General features: G+C 41.2%; 1 protein-coding gene across 1 annotated transcript in view; it reads left to right on the top strand.

Moving 5' to 3' along the window:
* kcnn1a (potassium intermediate/small conductance calcium-activated channel, subfamily N, member 1a) overlaps positions 1-23,772 on the top strand; it is a 48,938-nt gene that overhangs the window by 6,552 nt on the left and 18,614 nt on the right. Inside the window, exons 2-5 of the mRNA XM_063886647.1 lie at positions 12,872-13,354; positions 16,514-16,609; positions 17,034-17,452; positions 19,193-19,201. Coding sequence (XP_063742717.1) covers positions 12,872-13,354; positions 16,514-16,609; positions 17,034-17,452; positions 19,193-19,201 — 1,007 coding nt within the window. The remainder of the gene's footprint in view (positions 1-12,871; positions 13,355-16,513; positions 16,610-17,033; positions 17,453-19,192; positions 19,202-23,772) is intronic.

Genomic DNA, 23,772 nt, shown 5'->3' with positions numbered 1-23,772 from the left:
TTGGGGGTTTCCTCAGTCGCCCTGAACCTCGTTGCTTACTTACTCCGCGGGTAGAGTCGCAGCATGGCAGATGTTTTCGCTCTGCCAGCAGTCAATGCAATTTGTAACCTGACTGTTCAACCCCTCATGATGTTTCCTTTTTCTAATGTGTGTTGTAACTCACAATTTCTTTTTTTTTTTTTTTGCTACTCCATAGCAAGCCAAGTCTCCAACATGACTCTTTGCTTAATAAATGACCGCAGTTCATTTATATGGTAATTCCTGTGAGACGTCAGCCAAGGGATGCCAGGCATATAATGTATCACCTCCAATGCATATGCTTTATGGCTAATTAGGTTATTGATCTGAGGCTGTTCCTGCAGTTAGGGGCATGATCACAACACAAAAGACTATGTGAGTGTGATTAATGCAGCTGTAAGCAGATATTTGTCATTCATTACAATGCTGGACAGACTGGTACAACAATGGCTTCATGCGTGGTTGTGAAGGTGCAGATGTGTATGTGCACACACATTCCTGTACATATCTTATGATATTGCCGACGTGCGAGCTCATTGAGTCATTTCAATATTGCCTGCTGGCTGTTTTCAAATGTTTGTTAAACACTGTTTGGTGGGAGTGCAGAGTGCAGAAACGAGATGTGAGAGATGTGTGATTTCATCATACTTTGCTCACACAATCCACTAACGCTCCGTTTGCAGCCTCCCCTTTAACAATGCATGTTCAGAAAGCGGCTCCTGCCATTGAAAGCACCATGTATACATAGTGTATGGTTTCCTTTTTGCAGCAGGCTGGCCTACGAATATGTGTGTGTGTGTGTTTGTGATGAGTTCCCTGCTGTGCCTGTGCGCTCTCAGTTTTTACTCCCCTCCTCCTTCTCATCAGGTCTTTATGCCCTCAGGTCAGATTTTGACTGCTGATCCCCTGAGCTGCAGTACTACTTAATTTACAGCACATGATACACAACCATTCCCCTGTAAAACTCAATCACAGCCTCCTCTGGCCACTGATAAATATTCATTGAGGAACAAAAAGCCTCAGCTGATCCGCATCTACTCAGACTTACTCTGCCTTTAGCTGTTTATAGAAAATGTGTGCACAATTTGTTACCTTTATACAAACAAAACACACTGCTTAGGGAATTCAACCTCTAATCAGGGGCACCTCTGTGTATGTATGTATGTGTACTACAAGTGTGATTTAAACAAATACTGTGTGCATATGTGTGTGCTTTGCTGTCAGCAGCATAGTGGCTCTTCTCCAGCACACAAGCTTCACAAATAGAAACACAAGACAAGTTGAATGGAGCTGCTTTCCCGCAGCTTTCCCCCTCCCCTCCTCCATCATCGTTACCTCAAATCACCTAGCTTGTGAATATAAAACCCTCATTATGGATGTACGGCAACATTGTGATCTGTTGAGGGTTTTCTGAGGTTGACTACTAGATGTGGGCTGTTCCATGGAGGTATGTTTTGTACCTGTGGTTGTGTGTAAAGGAGCAAATAAGTTAAAGGATAGCTTTTAGTATATATGTGGATTCCTCAGTCTTCAGATGGTAAAGGTCACATTAACTCTATTGCAGCTTCTAGTCATGTGGAAGAGCTTCTCCTTCATGAATCCTCTGCTGTATCGCTGCTGCACTGTTAGAGTCACACCGTCGGAGCTCCATGCTTAATTATGCATCTGTAGTCGTGTTGACAAAGCGGGTGAACGCACCATACTGTATGCAGTAAAAGGTGTGAACATGTGTTTGCAGTGCATTAGAAAAACATTGATTTTTGCAACAATATCTGAATGCTTAGTGTATTGCTGGTTGGTCAGATGCTGAGAAATGTTTCACCTCCCTCCCTCACGCTCCCTCTGTTTTCATCCAGTTTATGCTAGCCGTTTCTATGGTGTTCGCCTCCCTGTGCGCTTTATACAGCTGCTCGAGCCTCCATTATCGGCCTCCCTCCGACTGTTAACCCTTTTAATGGGCCATGGGTCTGCACACTTTTCCCTTTTTGCCATTTTCTCTTTAACCCTTTCACCAACAAAGCCGGCTTCCATCTATTCCCTTCTCTTTCTGTGAGTCCATTCTCGTTCCCCAGCCACCTCTTCTTCTTCTCCTTCTGTCAGACTGCATGAAAAAAAAGGCTTTTTAAAATAGAATCAATTTACACTAAAGGGCCCAGGGGGCATTATAAAACTGCTTCACTTAATTTCATAACCAAAAAAAAAATCACAGCTGGAGGCTGTTAGCACATTCCGGGGAACTTTTATCATGTGAGAGTAGAGAGTAGCATGTAAGAAAGCCAGTTTTGTCTGTAGTACAGTACCTTGTGGGGGTCTAGTAATGATGTTCCTCTTTATTAAAAACACAATTATCTGTGCTGCAGCATAATACAATGAATCAATATGTGTGTATGTGGTCTACACTTGTGTCTGAGGGTGAATACAAATGTGCTGCTTTTCCAACTGGCCTGTGTCTCGGTTCAGCAGAGAAAATGGGGGTTCAGAGCCAGATAAGGATATTCAATTAGCTCTCTTCTATGGGAGATGGCTGCACCAGTCAGAGCATGCTGCAGCCGGGTGACATATGGTAAGGGTTCTCTGTTAGTGTGGGGAAGCAGTGAAACCTGATATCTTCTAATTTCATCTCGTCACTGTTTCAGTAATTTTCCCATTGGAATGTCAAACATATACTGTCTGCTTCGTGAGATATCACTTTCTTCCTGTTTTCTCAACGGGAAAGTCTCATCTTTGAAATTAAAATGGGAGATAACTAGAATACGGGGAATGAACAGAATGTTTTTTCAGATTAACCCGGTTTGAGATTTTACTTTTCTTCATTGGCGTTTGTCACTGAAAGCTGCACGGAGTTGCAAGGAAAAACCTATTTATGTTATTGAATGATATTTAACATTTATATATTCTCTCTGAGGATTCAATTTGACCCTGAAAGGCAAAAAAAAGAGTAAGAGAATTCCCCATCACTCTCACTTCCTCTCGCTCTCACTTCCTCTCGCTTCTCCTATTGGCTCGTGTCCTCCTCGCGTCATAAATCTCAAACAGGACGTTTCCAGGCAACTCTCCAGTCAATCTTTACCGAGTTTGTTGCGCTATCGATCTGTCCTGTGCTATAGGTTGGCCTGGCTTCTCTCTCCAAAGTGCCTCGGCCTGAATTTACTGAGGGCTCGTTTTCAAATGACTTACAATCACCCCGCAATGGAAACACAACTTGTCAGGCTGTGGCATTTATACATTGATACTGTTGTTGGAGCCCACAATAGTGAATGCCGTTTGATGAGAGGTTAAAATCATGGGATAGTGGAGTTGGTTATGGGGCACTTAAAGGTGATAATCCCTGTGAGGAATATATGGCCCTGTGGTCCTGTTGGGATGTCAAATGGCCACCAAGGGACCAGTCACCTAATGAAGATGGTTTAGTCCTCTGTGTCCACATAAACTGAGCTATATTTCAAGCTTTTGTGGTTTGGTTTGGTTTGTGCGTGTGTGTATGTGTGTCCTCTTCCTTACCGCCTGCATTGTTGGTCGTTCTGATAAGTGGTGAGGGTATTGGTGTGAGAGGCCATTTAGGGCGTAAATCATAGTTCTTCTCACACAAAATCATAATGTAACACAATGCTTGATTTTCCTTAACACCAATCTGCCCTTTTCCACATGCAATCACTAACTACAAACACTATGTTCTGAAACACAGTCATGTTATAGACTCTACCATAATGGTGAGACGGTAACTGCATAATGTGAATTACAATGGAGGGCTTCAGTGACATTAATGTCCAAGCATCCATCCATCTGTCCATCTCAAAAAACTGTTTTTACCTTTGTTGAAATTTGTCAAATGTACAAACCGCACAAGGAGATACATACATTTTTAATTTGACACCGTTTATTGAAAAGCTTTGAATGTAAGGCAGCATCATAAAAACACAACTAAATTAAGTGCGATACTTCAACCGTTCTGAATTCACCCATTTTTTACCTTTTTAAAATGACACTAAACTGCCATTTCTTGTCACTTAAATGTCACAAGTATTAGCTCTCGTCATTTTTACTTTACCTTTTTGAAATGGTGGAAGCTCAAATATGTTGAATATACCTTCAGGGGGTTCTGTGTGCATTTGAATATTTCTTTAGGTCTTTGGAATAAAAGTGCTTCTAATTTCTTAATTTTTAATGCATGCAAAACCAAAACAAATTTCATAAGATTTTTCCCCAATGCCCTTAAAATAAGAATGACCTACCTCCTCTTTTGACTGCAGGTTGTCAGTCACTTCTTATTATGAAACGTGTACAAATCTATGAATAAAATAATAAAATAGAATTTATTAATTATATTTATTTAAACATTTAAAAAAGCAAGCTTGGTTATTCCTTGTTTCTGCAACTTCTGATTGAAATGAACCCATTTAATTTCCACCAAAATGGATTCACTAAATAATTGTCGTATGCTATTGTAATGAAATGAGGAAATTACATATGTGAGAGAGAAAGATGAATTTTACACAGAAATTTGAATGTTTAAAAAAGATTCAGTGGTTGAAAGGAATGCGGGAATATTTCAAGGAATGGCTCTGTGTCTTTATAAGGGGGTTATCTGCACAAACTCGGCATCAATCAAGCAGTCAGTCGTAATGGGAGCAATATAGGGCAATACTGTTGATTAGCTAAAATAAAGAGGACACTTTAGAGAGCTGATACTTTCCATTTCCATGTACAATGTCAAACCTCAAGGATTGGGTTTTATGGACGCATTTACACATCAACATAAACACTGAGAACATGTGAGACTTTGTATTGTGCTGTCACCCATCTATCCTGAAATAAAAGTAAGGGACAGTTGAAAATGTTTTTTTATATTGAATTCTGTGTTCTTCTTCCTTTGTACCAAAGATTCTCACCAGCCTTTTGTTCTTTAGATTTAAGAGTTGCCATTTTTTCTCATATTTTCATCACATTAAAATGAACAAAAGAGCTATAAATCAGGCATTAAACAAAATATAAAATCAGCGTAGTAAAGCAAAGATTTCAGTAATCCAAAGGTAACTTCTCGTAATTGTAGGAATCCAATAAACAGACTGCAAAGAGTTTTTGACAAAACCAATAATAATACATTTAGATAAATTAAACAAGAGTTGTTTTCTTGCTACTTTATTTTAGCTTAACATCTAGACACTGATCATGTTCACACACCTGAGTTATATCTGGTTTACTCTCTCATGCAAACAGGCTGCTGTCTCTTCGGCTGTTGGGTCATTTATGAGTGGTTTTTAACACTTATGAGTGCAAACAAACATCCTGGGCTTTTAGTGGCCCAGCTGGCCATTTTCCAAGTCAAACGTATTTCTGTGGGAAACTATCATTGGCTAAGTGACATTTACTAGTTTCCAAGATATTCTGCATTAGTGAGAGCTGTATCTTTGCTCATTTTATGACCACATTTTAATAATATGGTTGCAGCTTAAAAAAAGCACAAGAACAGTCCAACAAGGATGGTAAGACATTAATGCAAGTCCATCTTTGTGTAGTTTGCCTTTTGCGGAGGAATTTATTGGATGTAATGAGTAGTTTTTGTCTTTCTTTATGATTATTATAAGTAATTTCAAAGTCAGATACTCTGAGTGTTATTCAGGATAAATCTTAAAATCTATCTATAATATTTGAGTGTGTTCAAATGCGGCTGAAGTATGACCTCGATTAAGAGGAGCTCTCAGAGCTGCCTCCCCTTAAACAGGACATCCTTAACCATTTAATTTAGTATTTGTCAAATGGTTCAGTTATATTTGTACGTGATGATTTCCTGTCGTGTATTTAAGATGGTTGGTTACCACGATCAGTTCAACGATTGTGGCCCCGATCTACAAATCAAGTTTCCAACAACCCTCCTCCTTTTAATTTGCTGGAAATTAAAATCATTGCTAATGAGGCAGTGGGTGTCCCACAGGGAAAGTAACCCCCCCATCAGTTCTAACCCCAATCTACCCAGGACCTAGTTTATGAGACGCACACTCACACAGGTTCAGATGGAGTAACCTTGTCGGGTCCTAATTATAAAAGCTTTGTGTCTCTGTTGAACACAGCGCCTTATTAGTCCTAACAATAACAAATTCCCACAGGCATGTACCTATGTCCCTTTTCTCCATGGGGGTTTTTACTTGTTTTTGCCACATTTTTTTGTTGTTAATCTCCTAGATGAGGGCAAAAAAAAGGGAGAGAGTGAGGGAGGCAAAGCTCTGCTAGAGGCTAATAAATAAATCTGTTATCAAGCTACCATCATTGTGCGCTTCATGTTGTGTGTGCAGTGAATTCAGCAGACGGTGATTGTTACAAATAAATTAAACATTTCCTTTGATATCCAATAAGCCTAAAGAAGCCACCCTGCATGCATTATTTTGTTCTTTCAGAATCTAATGTGAGTAATATTGTTCTCACTATCTCTCATGCTTGTATATTTTTATCATTTCAAATTACACAAAAAACAAGCTAATTATGGCCACATCATGTTTCCGATGACTCACAGTTGCAAAGGATGCCATCACTGAACTAACAGTAAAATAATCTCATCTTGTTTCTGTTGAGACTTAGTGCTATTGTCTTATATTTTCAAGTCTAGTTATTTGCCTCAGTAAAGGTTATTGCAGTTCTGAGCTTGATTTTTCTACTTAAATGTTTATTGTATCGCCATAATCTATTGGGTATGGATTTTTATTGTTGCCTTTTACCTATAGTTGCGTTGGGTCTTGCCTCATGGGATACCAATATAGCCAGTGATAGTAACCTGCACCGTACGCCGGCGACCCAGGTTCGACCCAGATCCCACCCCGACTCTCTTTCCCACTTTCCTGTCACTCTCCACTGTCCTATCCGAATAAATGCAAAAAGCCCCCAAAAAATAACTTTAAAAAAAAGACCCTTCCACCTGCAACAAATCCTCCTCACACTTCAGTTCAAATTCTTTCTTGACCATCCTAATACAAAGAATCATAGGTTGAATGCACAAGACTTTGACACATCACACTGGGGTTTGTGTCCTTTGTTACATGTGTTTTCAGGTTTATCCTACCAAAGATAGACATCATTATTCGGCATCAAGTTAGTATTACAAAAAACATATAGAAACAGGTTCAGGCCAGATACAAAATGATGTATTCGATTACTGTTCCTTTAACCAAAGTTCAGTTGTGGCATCAATCCAGAAAATGATTTTATTTATTATAGGATTGTCGGTTGTTCCGAAAAAAACTAACTGTTTTTAAATTGATTAAACACAACACATGCAGCCTGAATCTTAACTATACTGTTATGTTTTCACGTTCTTTTACTTGGCCTCTGTAACCTTAACTTCAGTGATAAGCTTGAGTCTTCATTTAAGAATACAGACATATTACAGACTTAAATAAACAGCCTTGCCTTGCACAATTTGTATTGGATCTAGAATGTCTTCTATTCCTTCTCCTATAGTTTGTTGTCATGAGTTTAGGTATACTAGCCTCGCATACTGATAGAAACCAGCCGTACAAAGTGTCTGAGGGACATTAAACTCGGTGAAATTCCTGCTGGAGTCCAAGACTTAGCTCGTTGGTCTTGTATATTGGAAATCTTGAGTTCAAAGACTTTCTTACAAGTCCAATATTTCATTATGAGCTGTATTTGAATGTCATATAGAGCGTGACAGCCCTACTGTAACATTAATCCCGAATTATAGACAAGAACAAACCTCATGTCATGCTATCAGTATTAAATTAACCTAAAGTTGTAGTATGGGTGTTTGCGGCTGATTTAGATCTACAACATTTTTAAATACACCGAGAGTACCTGTGGATGTGACCTTTGGTTGATGTGATAAGCCAAACTTAATTGTCAAGTGATCGCGTTGGTCTGTCGTTCTGATGTTACACACTGAACATGAACAATATGCATGATCATACATGAGTAGATGTGGGACTTGAAGTGTTTGAATAAATGTATGAGTGAAAAACACACTTGGCAGCGTGCTTTTCATTATGCTTCAACACACGTTGCAGTGTCTCGGTGTATATCAAGCCGTTGTCCACACGCTTGCCGATTGTACCGTTCACGTGAAGTCGCGAGAATATTCTGTGAAAACTCTTTGAACGTCGGCCCCCTCTTCAATATCTGGGACTGTCGTGTCTTCCTGAAACACTTACAATAGCTCCGACTTATCCTGCCGAAGAGCAGGACCAGCCATTATTTAACAGCAGACATCCCTACAGAGATATAAGAACATGAAGTGTAGTATGATAAGACTCACCCTTTCTACTACTGCTAGGAAATAGCATTTCTACTTAGACACTGATAAAGATGACACGTTTTAATTCATTGCGTTATCCCGAGACATGAAATGTACACCTATGCTTTTCATTTTTGAACCTAAGTTTGCCCTCACAAGATCACATTAAATATATATTGTGTTTAGTTTCATTAATGCAGCACACAGAGAGCTGCGATAGAGGATTTTCCTGCGCTGGGTAATGATCCACATGCTGGTCAGGAAAGGACGGAGGAGCCCTGCTTCCTGCTGGCCTGTCAAAGAAATGTGACAGCGTCTAGTGTGCAGGGACAAACTGGAGAATGTAGCCTGCAGCTCTCAATCACTCGGGGGGCTGTCAGAGACACACACAGGGAGCTGTCTTCTCTCTTTCATTTATCTCTTTCTCCCTCATCCTCGCCATCTTTCATGTTTCCTTAATTTCTGCCTTATTCGTCTCTCAACTCTCTTCCTCGTTCTCTTTCGTGTTCCTCCTTTCATGTCAGCCTTGTCAGGATCCATATGCTGTTCGCTGATTTTACACACTTGCATGCACTTGGATCTTCTCAAACAATTCCTCCCTTGCGCTGGTTTTCATTGTTGCACACTGTCTGCGTCAATATCCGACCTAATCTGGTGCCTGGCTGAGGCTCTGATTGTTAAACTAGCACACACATGCACACCCACCCACCCAAGTACAACACACACATAATTAAACAGACTGTTACCCACATCTCCAAAAAAACATGCAGAATTGCAGGCATTTTTTTACAATTTCTAAATGCACAATGCCATTTTAAGGGTATATATTCCTTAACCACTGCAGCACAGATTCCCCACATGACACTAAATTAGATTTGAGCTGGCTGGAGAGAGGGACAGAGAGAGGGAGAGAAGCGAGGCACAGAGTTGCCTTCATTTAAACTGTTCTGCACTGAGGCTTTTCAATTTGATTATGAGGCTCCATTTCATAGAGCCGGGATGCTGCGTGCCATTCAGAATGAAATTGAGCCGTCGGTCGGCTGGACAAGCAGCCTCCCCGCGTCTCCGCTGCGGGCACATCGGGGGACGACAAGGGCAATGCTGGCCTGTTGTGCCCTTTTTAACCGCACAGTTTAGCCGGTTTGCAGGCGGAATGGGAAAAGTGACGGAGCTCTGGTAGCTGGATAAGTGGGCGACGGTATGGAATTGATTGAGGGTGCTTTGAGGTTTTGGAACGTGATGTGAGGACTCCTGCTGCAAAGTGTGTGAAGGACTCTTTATTCTTACCGAGGAAGACGTCAGCTATACATCTTACTCCCACAGTGTGCCTGTGCAGATATTCTCTCTCCTAGTTGTCTCATTCTCTCTCCTAATATCTCCCTGATGTGTAAAATGGCAGATGGGATGGCTGCCCATATTTGGGTCAGACCTGACCTGATTCAGTGACTGATGATCACCAGAGACAGGTAACCAAAGCTGAAGATGTAACAGCAGCCCTGCTCTCTTGGTGTCCATCATCAATCCTGTTCATTTACGTTATTGGAGCAACACTTCCTGGGACGTTCTCCTTTTACGCCCCAGGCTCCTTGCTGTCACAACATGGCCTTTTCACTCTGATCTATCGTCATGTAATTGGTCATTGGAAACCAAATTAAGGCTACATTTTGAGTGTCAGTTCACAATATATAGCAATGTGTTGAAAGGGAGATTAATTATCTTTGTGAAAAGGCCAGTTTAATTTCCAGAGGCCTATCTGTGTCTCCAGGGTTTTATGGTCCCTAGCTCAATAACTTATTTCCCCGTTTTTTTATACTTGTTGCCATTGCCCTACTCTAAATTGAGGATCCATAACTTTTGAGAAGCCCTAACTTTTCAGAATACTTTTACATTCTTTTTATGTATTAAAATAATTTATCAAGCACTTTAATCATGTGCGTTCAGTTTGAAATCCCAAGCTAAATCGATGAGAGCCCATGCAGGGAGTGGTGTGTTTGTCCAGTCTAGGGAGGAAGGAAACACATCGAAGAGTTTATCATTTATTGTACAGTCATCCTTACTCACAGTTCAGAGTTTAGTCTGCTCTATGAATCCACAACTTGAACCAATATAAACAAACAATGCTCACTGGGGTCTCATAAACTGTGGTGGTGGTAGAACAAGTTGACTTTTAATCAAACTATTGGTGGTTGTAAAATTGAATAAGATACTGAAGAACAATACTCCAATATTGTGTTAAGACAATATAGTAAGAAAAACAGTAAGATAATAATAATAATGTCCTATAAATTCACTAAAGTAGTGTTTTCTACAAACATGAACAACCTTTTTCTCAGATATCATAGTCCAGCATCCGAATTTCCATTTCAAACATCTCAGAGCCACTTTGAAAGTTTGACTGAGTCTAAAAATACTCAGAGCTCAAAGCAGGAGCTTCAGAGTGATCTATTTCCTACACAAAAGCAGGAAATTCTCTTTTGACAATGAATGACATTATGTTGTGACACTCAAAAAGGAAAAGTGATGTTTTGTAGTTGCTCAGTTTAAGTAAGACGGGAGATGAAACACATTCAAAACACTGGCAGGCAGATCCTCTGTAGAGCTTGATGCAAGAAAAAAATGAAGCTATTTACGCGCTGGTGAAGACCTATAAATATTTAACAAAACGTATTAAAATAGCCGGCGAAAATGACCTCTACTGTTTGATCGCTCACACCGGTTGAGTTCAATCCACACATTTCCTATCCCACCGCTGCGTTTAAGTGATATTTATATTCGATTGAGTTGTCATAGTTTTGTGCTTTCCTGATTCTGAAAAAAAAATCCAGGGTGCTTGAAAACTTGGGTAGTTTTTTGTGTCAGTGAAGTTATTAAATTAGTGGGGATTCGTATCCTTGATGCTGCATTCAATTGCAAAATACAAGGCTCCACATTTTACTACATGAAAAAAATCAGACCTTTAATCCAATTGAAGTCTTTAGGACCTTGCTGTTAATTCAATTTAATATAATTTAATCATACTTCAAATTCAGCATTCCCTGTTCTATTTGTATCCTTAAATACACCACAGCTGCTCGACCACTTTTGCCATATCAGCATCTATTTCTACAGTATTTCCTGTCATTCAAACCTAAAGTTCACTTACTGCACAGTCTTCAAAAGTGTAGAGGGGTCCTAATGGCGCAGATTAAAAAGCAATTTAATACAGAAAAGGGGATTAAAAACACTATGGGCTGCACTAATCCTTAACCTTTAGTCCTGTTCTCATGGAGCCACAATATGCGCAAGGCGATAGCATCACAGGGCTGGAGTTAGTAAATTTCCATTAGGGCCGCCCTTCTTTATTCCCACCAGCACATTTAAAGGCATTAGCCATGCTTTGTCAAGGCTAATAAAAAGGTCCAGCAGTGCTATCACACACCCCGACTTGTTTCGGAAAAAGCACTGTTCCATGTGAAGTTTTCATAACCCATTATGATAATCTGCCCGAGTCTCTGAAGGGCAGGGGATAGACAGGCGGATAGATGCTTCTGGGGTGACTGCACTACAGCCTCTGCATGGATTGAACGTTTTTTCTCTGCGTAACTAGGAAAGAAACTCCCTCCTATCTACTGGAAAGAGCAGACACGATAGACGACTCAATGCACGACGAGAGGAGTGTGGGTCGGGGAAATAGGAACATTTTGTGCAGGTGATAAAGAAGTTACAAACGTTTCTTAAAAGTTTAAAACATGTTCTCCTGTCTCGCTAAAAGAAATATACATTGTATGCACAATATTCTATTTATTGGTTGAACATATTTGCGAATATACCCATAAGTGACTCATATTCTAAACTTGCCCCTGAGTTAACCTTAACCTCAACACACACTTTGTACAGTACACTCAGTGAGTTTCAGAGGAAATGGGTTTCCTTGTTTGCCTTTAAAAAAAAGTGGGAATGTCACATTTGGTCCCTTGTACGCCTGATTTAAGAAGGACCACATTTCTTCGTTCTCTTTTGGGCATCCCGCTTCTACTCTCTGCAGAGGGAGAGTGTTTCTCTGATAGGAAACAGGGTCACGCCGAGCATTAATCATTCATATCTAAATTTGTGCAGTGCAAAGATTCAATTTTCTGCACTTTGTATGGTCCACTATTGGTTATATGGTTATATTTATACATCACAGTCCATTCATTATTGATTTGTTTTTGAGACATCCAATGCTGATGCCATTTTCTTGAAGGAAAGGCCGGAAACATAGTTTCAATTAAAGGGAGTTCTGAACTGTTATAGTTCAACCGTTAAAGTGTGCTTCTTGTTTTGTTTTTTCTTAAACTGTAGATGTTATCAGCTCTCAGTATGTGTTTGTCAAGAAAGAAGAGTAGGTTATTTAAGTATATTTTGGTCCGTACTGTATGTTTTGGCCGCATGTCTTGCTGAGCACTAAATCTGTCTGCTTTTATAACCAAAATTGTTTTGCAAGATCCTTCCCTCAGTGTGCCCTCTCCATGAAGTAACTCCCACATCAATGCTCTATTTAAAGTCTGAACCTGTGTGTCTCTTCAACCTACTTCAGTTTTTACACCTTTTCTGTTGTGATAGTATTGTTTTTACCTCTCTTCTTCCTGTTCACAGGCCACTACTGAGCAGAAGAAGCTGAGCCATGCTGGATCCAAGCCCTCCCTCTCCGAGAGCAGCGGCCGACTCCCTCAGATAGCCATGAACACCTGCAAGTACAATGGCGGAGTGGTGAGACCACTAGTGGGCAGCCTGGCGTCCTCGTCGCGCCGCAACCTTGCGGAGCTCGACTCGGAGACGCAGCCCTTGCAGACACTGCACAGCTCTGGCCTGGAGGTGGTGGTGTCCAAGGGCAACGGCGGCGAAGACCCCAGCAAGGCGTCCAACGAGAGCTTGGTCAGGGAGGGCAGCGTGCGTGGCGGAGGCAGGGCACCGCAGAAGAAGAACAGGGACATCGGCTACAAGCTCGGCCACCGGAGGGCACTGTTTGAGAAGCGGAAGCGGCTCAGCGACTACGCACTCATCTTCGGGATGTTTGGGATTGTCGTCATGGTGACGGAGACGGAGCTGTCATGGGGGGTTTACACTAAGGTGGGTGGTGCGTGCGTGTGATGCATGAGTGGGAGCTTTGTGTGTTGTCACTGCTATTGTTGCTTTTTGATTTGTGTGGGGTTGGCAGCTGTCACATTCATGAAGAGTGATTATTAGCACAGACACTGACAAGCGATGTCTAACAAAGGTGATGGAATATTTGTCAAATTCAAATCAAAGGGGTGTCATGTGATCTATGACTAACAGTCTATTGATTGGATAAAATCAATTCTTTTGATTAATTTCTCAACTATTCGACTGCTTTTTTCCAAGTTTTTATTTTTTCCTAAATATCCACTTTTTCATTATTGATATCAGATCGCAGTCTAGCCAAAGAATTGGTTTCATTACTGGTGCCATTGTGGCTCTCTGTGGTTCCCTGTGAAGACAGCATCTGAAAATCATGAGCTCACAGCAGGAGAAGGAGATGGAGAGGGGCATAGCTGAGAAACGGGGATGAAGAGGAGATAGATATATGGAGGTTTCTGCGCAGACTAAAATAGATAAAGTCAATAAAAGATAAAGAGGAAGGTCAATAGGAATAAATGCAAGTTTTACTTTTAACAGATCAGAGTGGAGAGGACGCTGCACACGCTAGTAACATGCGACTCTTGAAGAAGGACCTCAGCAGGGCATGGTGGTGTCAGGGTTGCTTTGACCTGGTCACCACCACTTGACCTGCTGTTGTCTCTCTGTATCAGCCAATCACTTCTGCTGTGTCAGGGTATTTTGGTAAGAGTAACGTTCTCTCAGTGCACTCAGCTTCTACTACAATATTTACAACGCTGTTTACTGAGGAGCTAACCTATAGTGCAGTGCGCTGCAGGTTATTGTAGGTCACAGGACAGGTGTCTTTGTCGCAGGGGAAAATAAAACCGTGTTAATATAACTATCTGTATACGAGTTAAAAAAGAACACAATAACTTTATAGGTGGTATTGCATGTTTTCAGGCCATTTAATACAACCTCAAAGCACCCTCAATCAATTCCATACCGTCGCCCACTTTAACTGATTACTTGGTGTCCAAATCCTACAAGAACAACATCACAACAGTCGTAAAGCATTATAAAGTTGTTTATTATCACCTTAAAAAATAGCATTCATTCTGAGACATTCTTCTGGTAACCTGACAAATATAAATCCAATATTTACTACTGCCAAGAGTGTTTTCAGTTTAGTTGTTTGCAAACAGAAATACAGGTCCTATTTTCATGAGTTGTGGTGGAAGTGTATAGTATTCTTCACTTTTATTAATATTTTAAGGAAATTTTGGGACTTTGTTGTCCGAGTTCTTCCGGGTTTGTCTGGTTTTATCTCTGTTTCAGTCTTCACCAACTAATGACAATTTTGTGTTGGTCTTTAGCTTGCTATATGCTATTCTGTATGCAAAAGTTAATGGCTAACCTTGTGTGTTCGCTGGCTGGATGCTAACTTTGACTTCCTAACTGCTAGATGCTAACTTTGTTCTTTGTCTGATTGGTATTCTTATCAGTTTACCTTCTACTACTAGACATAAACGTGGTTCTAGATAGGTAATGTACAGTAGGTTTATCAATTAACTAAAGTGTGTGTGTGTGTGTGTGTGTGTGTGTGTGTGTGTGTGTGTGTGTGTGTGTGTGTGTGTGTGTGTGTGTGTGTGTGTGTGTGTGTGTGTGTGTGTGTGTGTGTGTGTGTGTGTGTGTGTGTGTGTGTGTGTGTGTGTGTGTGTGTGTGTGTGTGTGTGTGTGTGTGTGTGTGTGTGTGTGTGTGTGTGTGTGTGTGTGTGTGTAGGAACTAGTAAAACACTGTGGTAATCTATAGGATGATTAATGGGGTCTTAAGGAAGTCAATGGGTCTGTCTATGACTATTACTGTGTGGGGTTCAGTCCATTCATCAAGATGAGCGCAGCTGAAATGGAAGTGACCTTCCGCCTTTGAGTGGTACAGTCGCAGCCCTTCCCATAAACACACACACATAGGCCGGTAGGGTGGTCATTATTCCGTCTCACGGCGCGTCACGCAGCAGACACCTGAGGCTCAGCTGAGGCTTTCTGGGACCAGAAGGAGGGAAAGAGGAAGTGAGCACTGGGAAAGAGGCAGTGAGCACTGGGACTGAAAAGTCCTTGAACCTCTGGCAGGTGGATTAATTGTTTTACTCAATGTTATTTCACGAGGGATCTCTCAAAACAATTTCAGGCATTACAACGTCTTGAGAACATGTCGTCGACCTGAGGGCCAAAGCAATCTAGCTGGTAGCTAAAAATACATTCTGTAATATGGACCACCGAAGGATTGAGTAATGTTGGGTAGCTCTCACTTTCATCCCACTGACGTTTATGAAAGATATTTCCACTTGTTGTTCTTGTCATTTGTCGTTGCCGTTGTTATTATAATAGCAGCCCTACAATCATTAGCCTTCTGCAGGCCACATTTTTTCACCCTTGCTGTTAAATTGATTTGTCAAATGGCATTTTACCAACATGGGGAGGACTTGAGTGTTGCAGGTTCTCATTTCCTAGATCTATGGCCCCGGTGTTCACACAACACAACACAGCAGCGCTAGTCTCTAGCTGGCCTATTTATCACCAGCATCGCTCTCTGTGGTTCCCCCCCTGCTAATGCTAGCCTTGCCTTTTCTGCACTTACCATTAAGTGGAAAGTCCCCCTGTAAGTGCTGGGCTTTGATTAATTGGTAGTTTAGATGGTGTGGAACAGCATCCATAGATAATATCAGGCTGCACCTACACCTGCAGCTGCATTGTTAAGCAACACCCTGACTGCCCTGTTTGTGTGTAAAACCCTGTTATCTGCACTGTTACACGTTTGAGTTAATAAGGTGGGTGTGTGGGTGTGTGTTTGTGTGTGTGTGTACTTCCATGGATTTATGTGAAGGAAAGTGTTTATATTTGGACCTTTGTGCTACTCATCAAAGCCAACATAAAAATGTATTTATTTTGAATTATGAATATGAGTAAATCCAATCTGTTTTTTCTCTACTACCTCATTTCACCTTGTTGCCAAGGACTATCAAAGGACTTAACAATCATTGGTTAATGAAATGATAATCTTTTCAGAAGTTCATCTTGTTATGTATATCTTATTTAAGATCTGGTTGTATGTGTTTATTGTGTTCCCTTAACAACTCAATATCTGAAATCTTTTTTCTTGTCTTTTTTATCTCACCACAGGAATCTTCATACTCATTTGCACTGAAATGCCTTATCAGCCTTTCCACTGTTATATTGCTTGGTCTTATAATAATGTACCATGCCCGGGAAATCCAGGTGAGTCTACATTAATAACAACATTTTTGTTATTATTTTAAAAAAATGTAATGAAACCAGCAGCTTTTCAGCAGCTTAGGGAAGATGATGTTTATGAGGCTTTCATATTTGGCAATTGGGCCCTGGTAAAAATATTGAAATACAATTGTTATCATGCTTGAAAGAAATTCAATGCAGTTATCAAAATACAAATAATGATACACAAAAGGAAAGTACACACAAGTATTTGATAGAACAGAATAACAACATTGTGGTACCACATTTATTTTTAATATGAAGTTGACTTTTGCAGATTTCTATTGCATATCAGTTCATTTTGTTTATTATTATTGTCCTGCTTGATCAGAGTGGCATCCGTCCACCCAATGGAAAATGGTAAGGAAAGACTTAAAACTCATTGATGCTTGTCTGTTTTTCTTTAAAGCTGTTTATGGTCGACAATGGTGCGGACGATTGGAGGATAGCCATGACGTATGAGCGGATCTTCTTCATCGTGCTGGAGCTGCTGGTGTGTGCCATCCATCCCATCCCGGGCCATTACGTCTTCACCTGGAAGGCGCGGCTGGCCTTCACCTACACACCGTCGGAGATCAATGCTGACGTGGACATCATCCTCTCCATCCCCATGTTCCTGAGACTCTACCTGATAGGCAGGGTCATGTTGCTCCACAGCAAGCTGTTCACGGACGCTTCGTCTCGCAGCATCGGCGCCCTCAACAAGATCAACTTCAACACACGCTTCGTCATGAAGACTCTCATGACCATCTGTCCGGGAACTGTTCTGCTGGTGTTCAGTATATCCTCCTGGATCATTGCTGCATGGACTGTGCGCGTCTGTGAGAGGTAAACACAGGGTTGTAAATAATGGATGTTGCTGGGGTCAGATTGAAAAACAAAATGGCTGATGCTCATTCACGCGTTGTGGATTACTAGACCCCTTTCCTTCTCCACTCTCGTATCTGGTTTGTCCCAGGCTTCTCAGTGTTGCGTTGTTTTCTGTAACTCAGCTGCACCGGTAGAAAGAATTAAGGGGAATAATCGGAATGGATAAAATATGAATATTGTACACATGAAGCCGTACTATATACTGCTCCACTACTGTTTAAAAACACCCAACATACGTTTCATTAGCTCAGCAATTGCTCCACGACTCCCCACGCTATAGCTATTTTAGATGGCTTGTCCATAATTCATGAGCGTCTAATTGTTTGTTTGCTGAATGGTTTGTTTTGGTAATGCAGAGCAGCCCCCAGGATCCCCCAACCCGTTTTTCTCCCCAAAACTGCGCATCGTGCTTCATCTCAAGGGGGCGGCAGCGATTCTCAGTGAAAGCGAAAGAGGCAGGGAGAAGTGAAAGGGTTTTTTTTTTCCTTTCTCATTTAGCATTTGCGTAGGGAAATGAGACATTAATGCTAGCTTTGATGTTTCAAAGTCATTTGTGCGTAGTTGGAGTGGAAGGGGGACTTAAGTAGGATTGGTGGAGCATGGAAGATCTATAGCAACAGTTCAGTCAGGCCCAATATGACACTGCACATGTGCTGCCAGACCATCAGCATCCTCCAGCAGCCTTCCTAGCCTGCTTTTACTAAGTACCCCCCCCCTCCTCCTCTACCTCTCCTCTTAACTCCCTGCCGTGTTAACACCTTTCACTAACCTCCCCTCGCACCCCCATTCCTGGATCCTCTCGGACCCTCAGCACCTCAGGCTGTTGGTCAGTGGCTTTAAAGCTCACAGAGAAAAGAGCAGCTGACCTTTAACCCTGCTCCTCTGGAACACAGTGAGGTGGAACTGGCATCACCTCAACATAATGTTGGCACACGTGCAAAACATCACACTGTTCAGTTTTGTCGTAATAGCCATGTCACTATAGAGTCCAGCTCAGCAGGTAACAAGACTCTTTGTTATTGCCAACCTCAAAGATAAACAGAAGTTTGATATTTTAGGGGAAGATGCTTATTAGCATTCCTATAGAAAGTAACACAAGAAAATGGATGCCACTCTTATGTACGTATGGTAAATGTAGCTGAAAGCAGCCGCTTAGCTTATCACAAAGACGTGAACCCACCCAGACCTCAAAAACTGGTCCCAGTCTGTAAATGGTTTGGCAAAAGCGAATAACGCTTTTACCAATGTGTAAATCGGTGAGTCTGAAGAAGATTTCGCTAGCCAGTCTTGCTGTTACCATTCTTTAAGATAAACCAAAGTTAGCTTTCCCATCTGTTTCATATAAATGCAATAGTAAAAGACAGGAATTCCATCTGAACTACTCAGTAAATAACAACATGTAATAATCCAGTATCTAACATATTGCTGGGATCAATTTGGAAACCTGGACCTAACCTGTCTTCTAAACGTAACGCAGAATCTCTAACATTTACAATTTTCACACATGTTCTGGGAGACATGAGCAGTGCATGCCGTCAACCCTTTGCTTTTGATTTCAGAATAACTGTGTTCAGATGGGTGGATTTTTGTGTAACTATGGATGGGTGCGAGCATGCTCATGGAGGTGTGTGTGGCGTGTGTGTGTGTTTGTATAATGTTTTGTTGTACTTTCTATTTCCCCACTATGCTGCTCCATAGGGATACCATGTGAGTCCTCGTTCTTTAGCCATGGATAAAAAAAAAAACACTAATCATTTTGCACCGAGCTGGCGCCACTGCTGCCCTGAGTGGGGTTGGAGGGTGGGGTTGGGTAGTGGGAAGAAGGGGCAGCCCCTCTAAAACAATTAAGCGATTATCCTTTCCAAACTCAGTGTGGCAAAGGAGGATTAGGCAGACCCTCTAGTTGGCATGAAAGTGGCACCATCCTTCTGCTAAGGAAACAGCAGAGATCAACGGTGTGAGCAGCACTTTGAAGCAAGCGTCTCTTTGCTAACTAACGTGGGTTAGGCTGGCTGGAGGAGAATGAGGTGGAGGAGGAGGAGGAGGACATTCGTGCTAAATGGAGCAGCTCCTTCAAGTCACCTTCATGACTCTGCCAGAGGGCAATTTGTCTCTCACATTTATTCTCCTTATGCAATTGTTATAGATCCGTATTTCAAAAAAAGTCTTTTATAGCAGCGACTCCAACGATTTGTCGAGGAGCAAAAGCCTTTCTATTCTTTGTGTTCACACATTACCATCCCATTATGTGTCTCCCTTCACAAAATAATTGAAAAGTGTTCTAATGGTTTTTCCACAGACTTCTGTTGCTTCTGCCCTAAAAATGTTACTCTAAAGGCGAGGACATCTGTCTAATTTAGCCAAAGATATGGAGAGGACAAATATCAAGTCATTTCGTGTACTAGGAATTGTCATCTTGGTCTGGGCTGCGTCTTACTATCTATAACAGCTTTCATTGGCAACTATATACCAGTACTGTACGCAGCTCAGAGGTAGGCAGGTAAAGGCATTGGTTTCTATAGTAAATATAGACCTTGTAGGAGGGTTGTGTTCTGTGGTGAATGCAGTGTTTCCAGTTTTTGTTTACACCCGTTAAAACCAAATGTCCTCATCCCCCTTCGTCCCTTTCTCTGGTAAACATTGAAACAGCAGAACGTTTTCATGTTTACTTATCAATCCCATCATATCAACTAAAAAGTGGAGAGCAAAAAAAAAGGCGCTTGTTTCCCAGTGCTGTGTGTGACTTTTGTATCTTCTGTTAAATGCGCCATTACACTGTCACACATTGAACATGCCCTGAGCCAATCACAGGGCAGTACGGTATGAGATTGGACAAGCACGGAGTCTACCTGGAAAAAGCCTAGATGGGGGGAATGAAAGACACATAAGCAAGGGGACAGACAGGGATGGAGGCAGGGTGGAGTTTGGAGGGATGCTAATGTTACAGTAGATGGATGTAACGCTGGTCACTGGCCCGCTTTCCGTTCTTTATTGATACAGCCCATCTTCAGAGCTAACCTACCTTAACTAAGCTCCTTAACTAAGCTCTTTTGGCTTCTCCCTTGCTACCATAAAGCTCCCTCCCTCTCTCTAACTCCTGACTGATCCTTTGCAGATCTCCTACTGTACCCATCTAACGTAGCATGCTTTGCAATTTTTGCCCATCTCTCCCTACTACTGATTCCCCATCCCTTTGCCTTCCCTTATCCATAACAAGTGGGCCTAATCCAGCCAGAACTCAGTTACACACTTGCATGCATGCCATGCCTGCCTCCTCGGTCTAACACACCTTTTTTTTCTCTTTAACTGTTATCTAATTCTCTTCCTCTCCTAGTCTAACTCTGTTATCTGAAACAAAACTCCATTTGGAGGTGTTGTGAGACTGCTGTTTCTCACCTCGCTTTCTCCAGTGAGGACCCCTAGGCAAGCTCTTGGAAAGTTTAGCTGACTTTCCCTCAGAGTGCAGCACTGGATTATCAGGCTTGAGTTACTGGTCAGCTACACCTACAGCCCAGGTTTGACATCCAGATTGTGTCATCGCTTAGCCACAAGACACAAACTCCGGCAGCCAAGAACAGACCGTCCGAAATGTCTAACCAGAGAAACGCACACCGCTGCAACTTGAACTTTGTCACACCAACCACAGGTTTACATGAAATATTCAGGCCAATTTCACATATTTACAGTTTCAAGGCTACAAGTGCAACCGCACTGACCCACATTTTAGAATAACATGCTGTTCATTTTAGTGTGTTTACTTAGTTATAATTAAGAATGCAACCAAATGCATGGCAACAAACTGTAATCAAGCTTTATCAACTTTGAAATATATCTTTTATTTTAAAGCATTTATTCCTCAAAATGCTGGAATTGATCTGACAGACAGTCAACAGTGGCCCCCTCGGATCAGAAAGTGAGCGGTCTGTACAGTTTGCCATGTCGAAAACCGCTATCCCTTAGTCTAACTCATTTTCTAGATTATGTTTTAAATGAAATGTCTTCCACAAGGCCGGATGGATTTTATGCAAATTGTTTGCAACCTCAAGGACAGGTGGATTCTCTATGGTTTGATGATTTGATCTGATAATTTCTTTTAAACTATGCACGCTCAGCAGGCATAGTATTGATTGCAGCCTATGGCAAAGTCATATACAAAGCATGTCTGCATAACAGAGAATGTGGAAGTTATAATCACCTGAGATACGATCTGATCACGAGCCGAGGCAGTGCTGTTCTTTGTTCAGAGACAGGTCGTAGTAGCTTAAAGTTAAAAGTCCCTCAGATGTTACTTGTATGTAATTTTAGATTCATAGACTCAAATATGTTTATAATAGAGCTACGATAACGCTTAAATAAGATTTATTAAAGGTCCCGTACTATATTTGAACAATATATTATATGGCCATATCTATACAAAACTTGTCTCTGAAGTGTTTATCTTAAAATACCAAACAGATCACCCATTGTAGCATGCCTCATACCCCTCTATTTCAGCCCTGTTCCTGAAGTGTTGATTCTGGGTCTGTAGCTTTAAATGAAAATGAGCTGCTGCTGGCCACGCCCCTTTCGAGCGTCCACTTGCAATCGGTGATCTCTGCGAAGACGAGGGTGTCTACTGGCAGAAACTCAGCTAAACGCTGCTGTGATGTAACGCCATATTATGTTCCAAACCACATCAAGCATTATTTCTGAAACAGTATGGCGCTCGATAGTTTCTCTCTCGCCGGTTTACCACAAGGATGTCTGGCTTCTTTACACATATATTTCTTCCAGTACAGCGTTAGCTCTAAGTGTTAGCAATGCTTGCTACTGTAAACACAGATCATATTACTCCCAAAACACGTCGCACATTGTTTCTGATACAGCATATAGCTTGACATGTTCTTTCTTCAGTGTTTACCGCTAGAACAGTGCCATTATTTATATATATATATATATATATATATATATATATATATATATATACAACAACTTTACGATAGACTAAGTGGTTAAGCTATTTCACTCAACTAGTTGTTACCTTTAAATTGTTGTTCTGACATTGTGAAACGTTGTGTCGTTTCCTGTATATTTTTCCAACACAGTTTGAGCAAAAATGTAGGTACGTAAAGTACGTGGTATTTATAATGTACATAGCACTCATCAGTACGTATTCACTGATCTCTACTCGGACATGTTTTGTGAGTTATAGAACAAGTTTCTCTCAGGGATATCCACGTCTCTCAACAAAGGAGAGCCAACATCTAGAAATGACATTACTACATAATATAAAAGAATAACAACTTCAAAATGTGATTATTTTTTTTGTGTGCTGCCTGAATGCGTGAAGAGTCAATCTCTTGTGTTATATGAGCAAGCCTACCTTCAAGCAAAACTCTGTGTTGTGGGCAGAAGCTCAGCCAATTAGGTATTTTGCTGAGCGCATTGGGAAGACTGGACATGAAAGAAAACACTGAGCTGTATTTCAGTTGGAGGTGGAGTGGTGGTGGTGTTTCAAAGCTCGCTGTGTCCCCTGAAGGTTACACACACAGGGTTTGCAGCAAAGTAAAGTTAAACACTAGGAGCAAAGTTCCAGTTTAATAAAGATTACAGGAGGACTGCTGTGAACTTATTTACAGGGACTGGGATACCAAAACTCTCTTGAGATTTTGTGTCTCCACCCTAATTCGTTGAAACATTTGTAATAGGACACTCCCTATCTTGTAACTCCAGAGACATAACCACCTTCCAGCATTTGCAAGATTAAGGGATTGTGAACAGAGCTTCCCATCTAGTGGCCCTTAAGGTTAAGATGCACAAAAAAGGCCTGACTTGTGCTTAGCTTAGTAGAGAAAGTTCACAAGGTTAGAAACTCAGGCTTATGTTTCTGTCTTTTACTTCATGATTACCTCTGTCAATGCGGGGTTTTTTTTGTTGGGTTTGTTTTTTTTGTCATCAAGATTACGGCCAAACTATTGGTTTTCATGAAACTTTGGTGGAATGGTTGTAACATGGGCCAAGAAAGACACATTTTGTCTCACGAACAAGTACCTTTTTAGTTAATAAGAGGATGACTTGCAAGAAATCTCACTAGTTATATCAGTGTATCAGACACTCACAAAGTTATTATCCAGCATCTTTAAAATGGATGAGATTCACAATCTCATATGCTTGATCATTTCTGGCAACAGAGGCCTGAAGCCTGCCTCGCTGAGAAATCTGCAAGTCAGCTAATCCAAGCAGGTCTTTACTTTTGGATTCACGATTTAATTGGTTAACAGCAATGCATTATGTATAAT

Source organism: Eleginops maclovinus, chromosome 6 (genome assembly GCF_036324505.1).
Source record: "Eleginops maclovinus isolate JMC-PN-2008 ecotype Puerto Natales chromosome 6, JC_Emac_rtc_rv5, whole genome shotgun sequence".
Lineage (NCBI taxonomy): Eukaryota > Metazoa > Chordata > Actinopteri > Perciformes > Eleginopidae > Eleginops > Eleginops maclovinus.
Note: the sequence above shows the minus strand (reverse complement) of the source record. Positions and strands in the feature narration are given on the sequence as shown.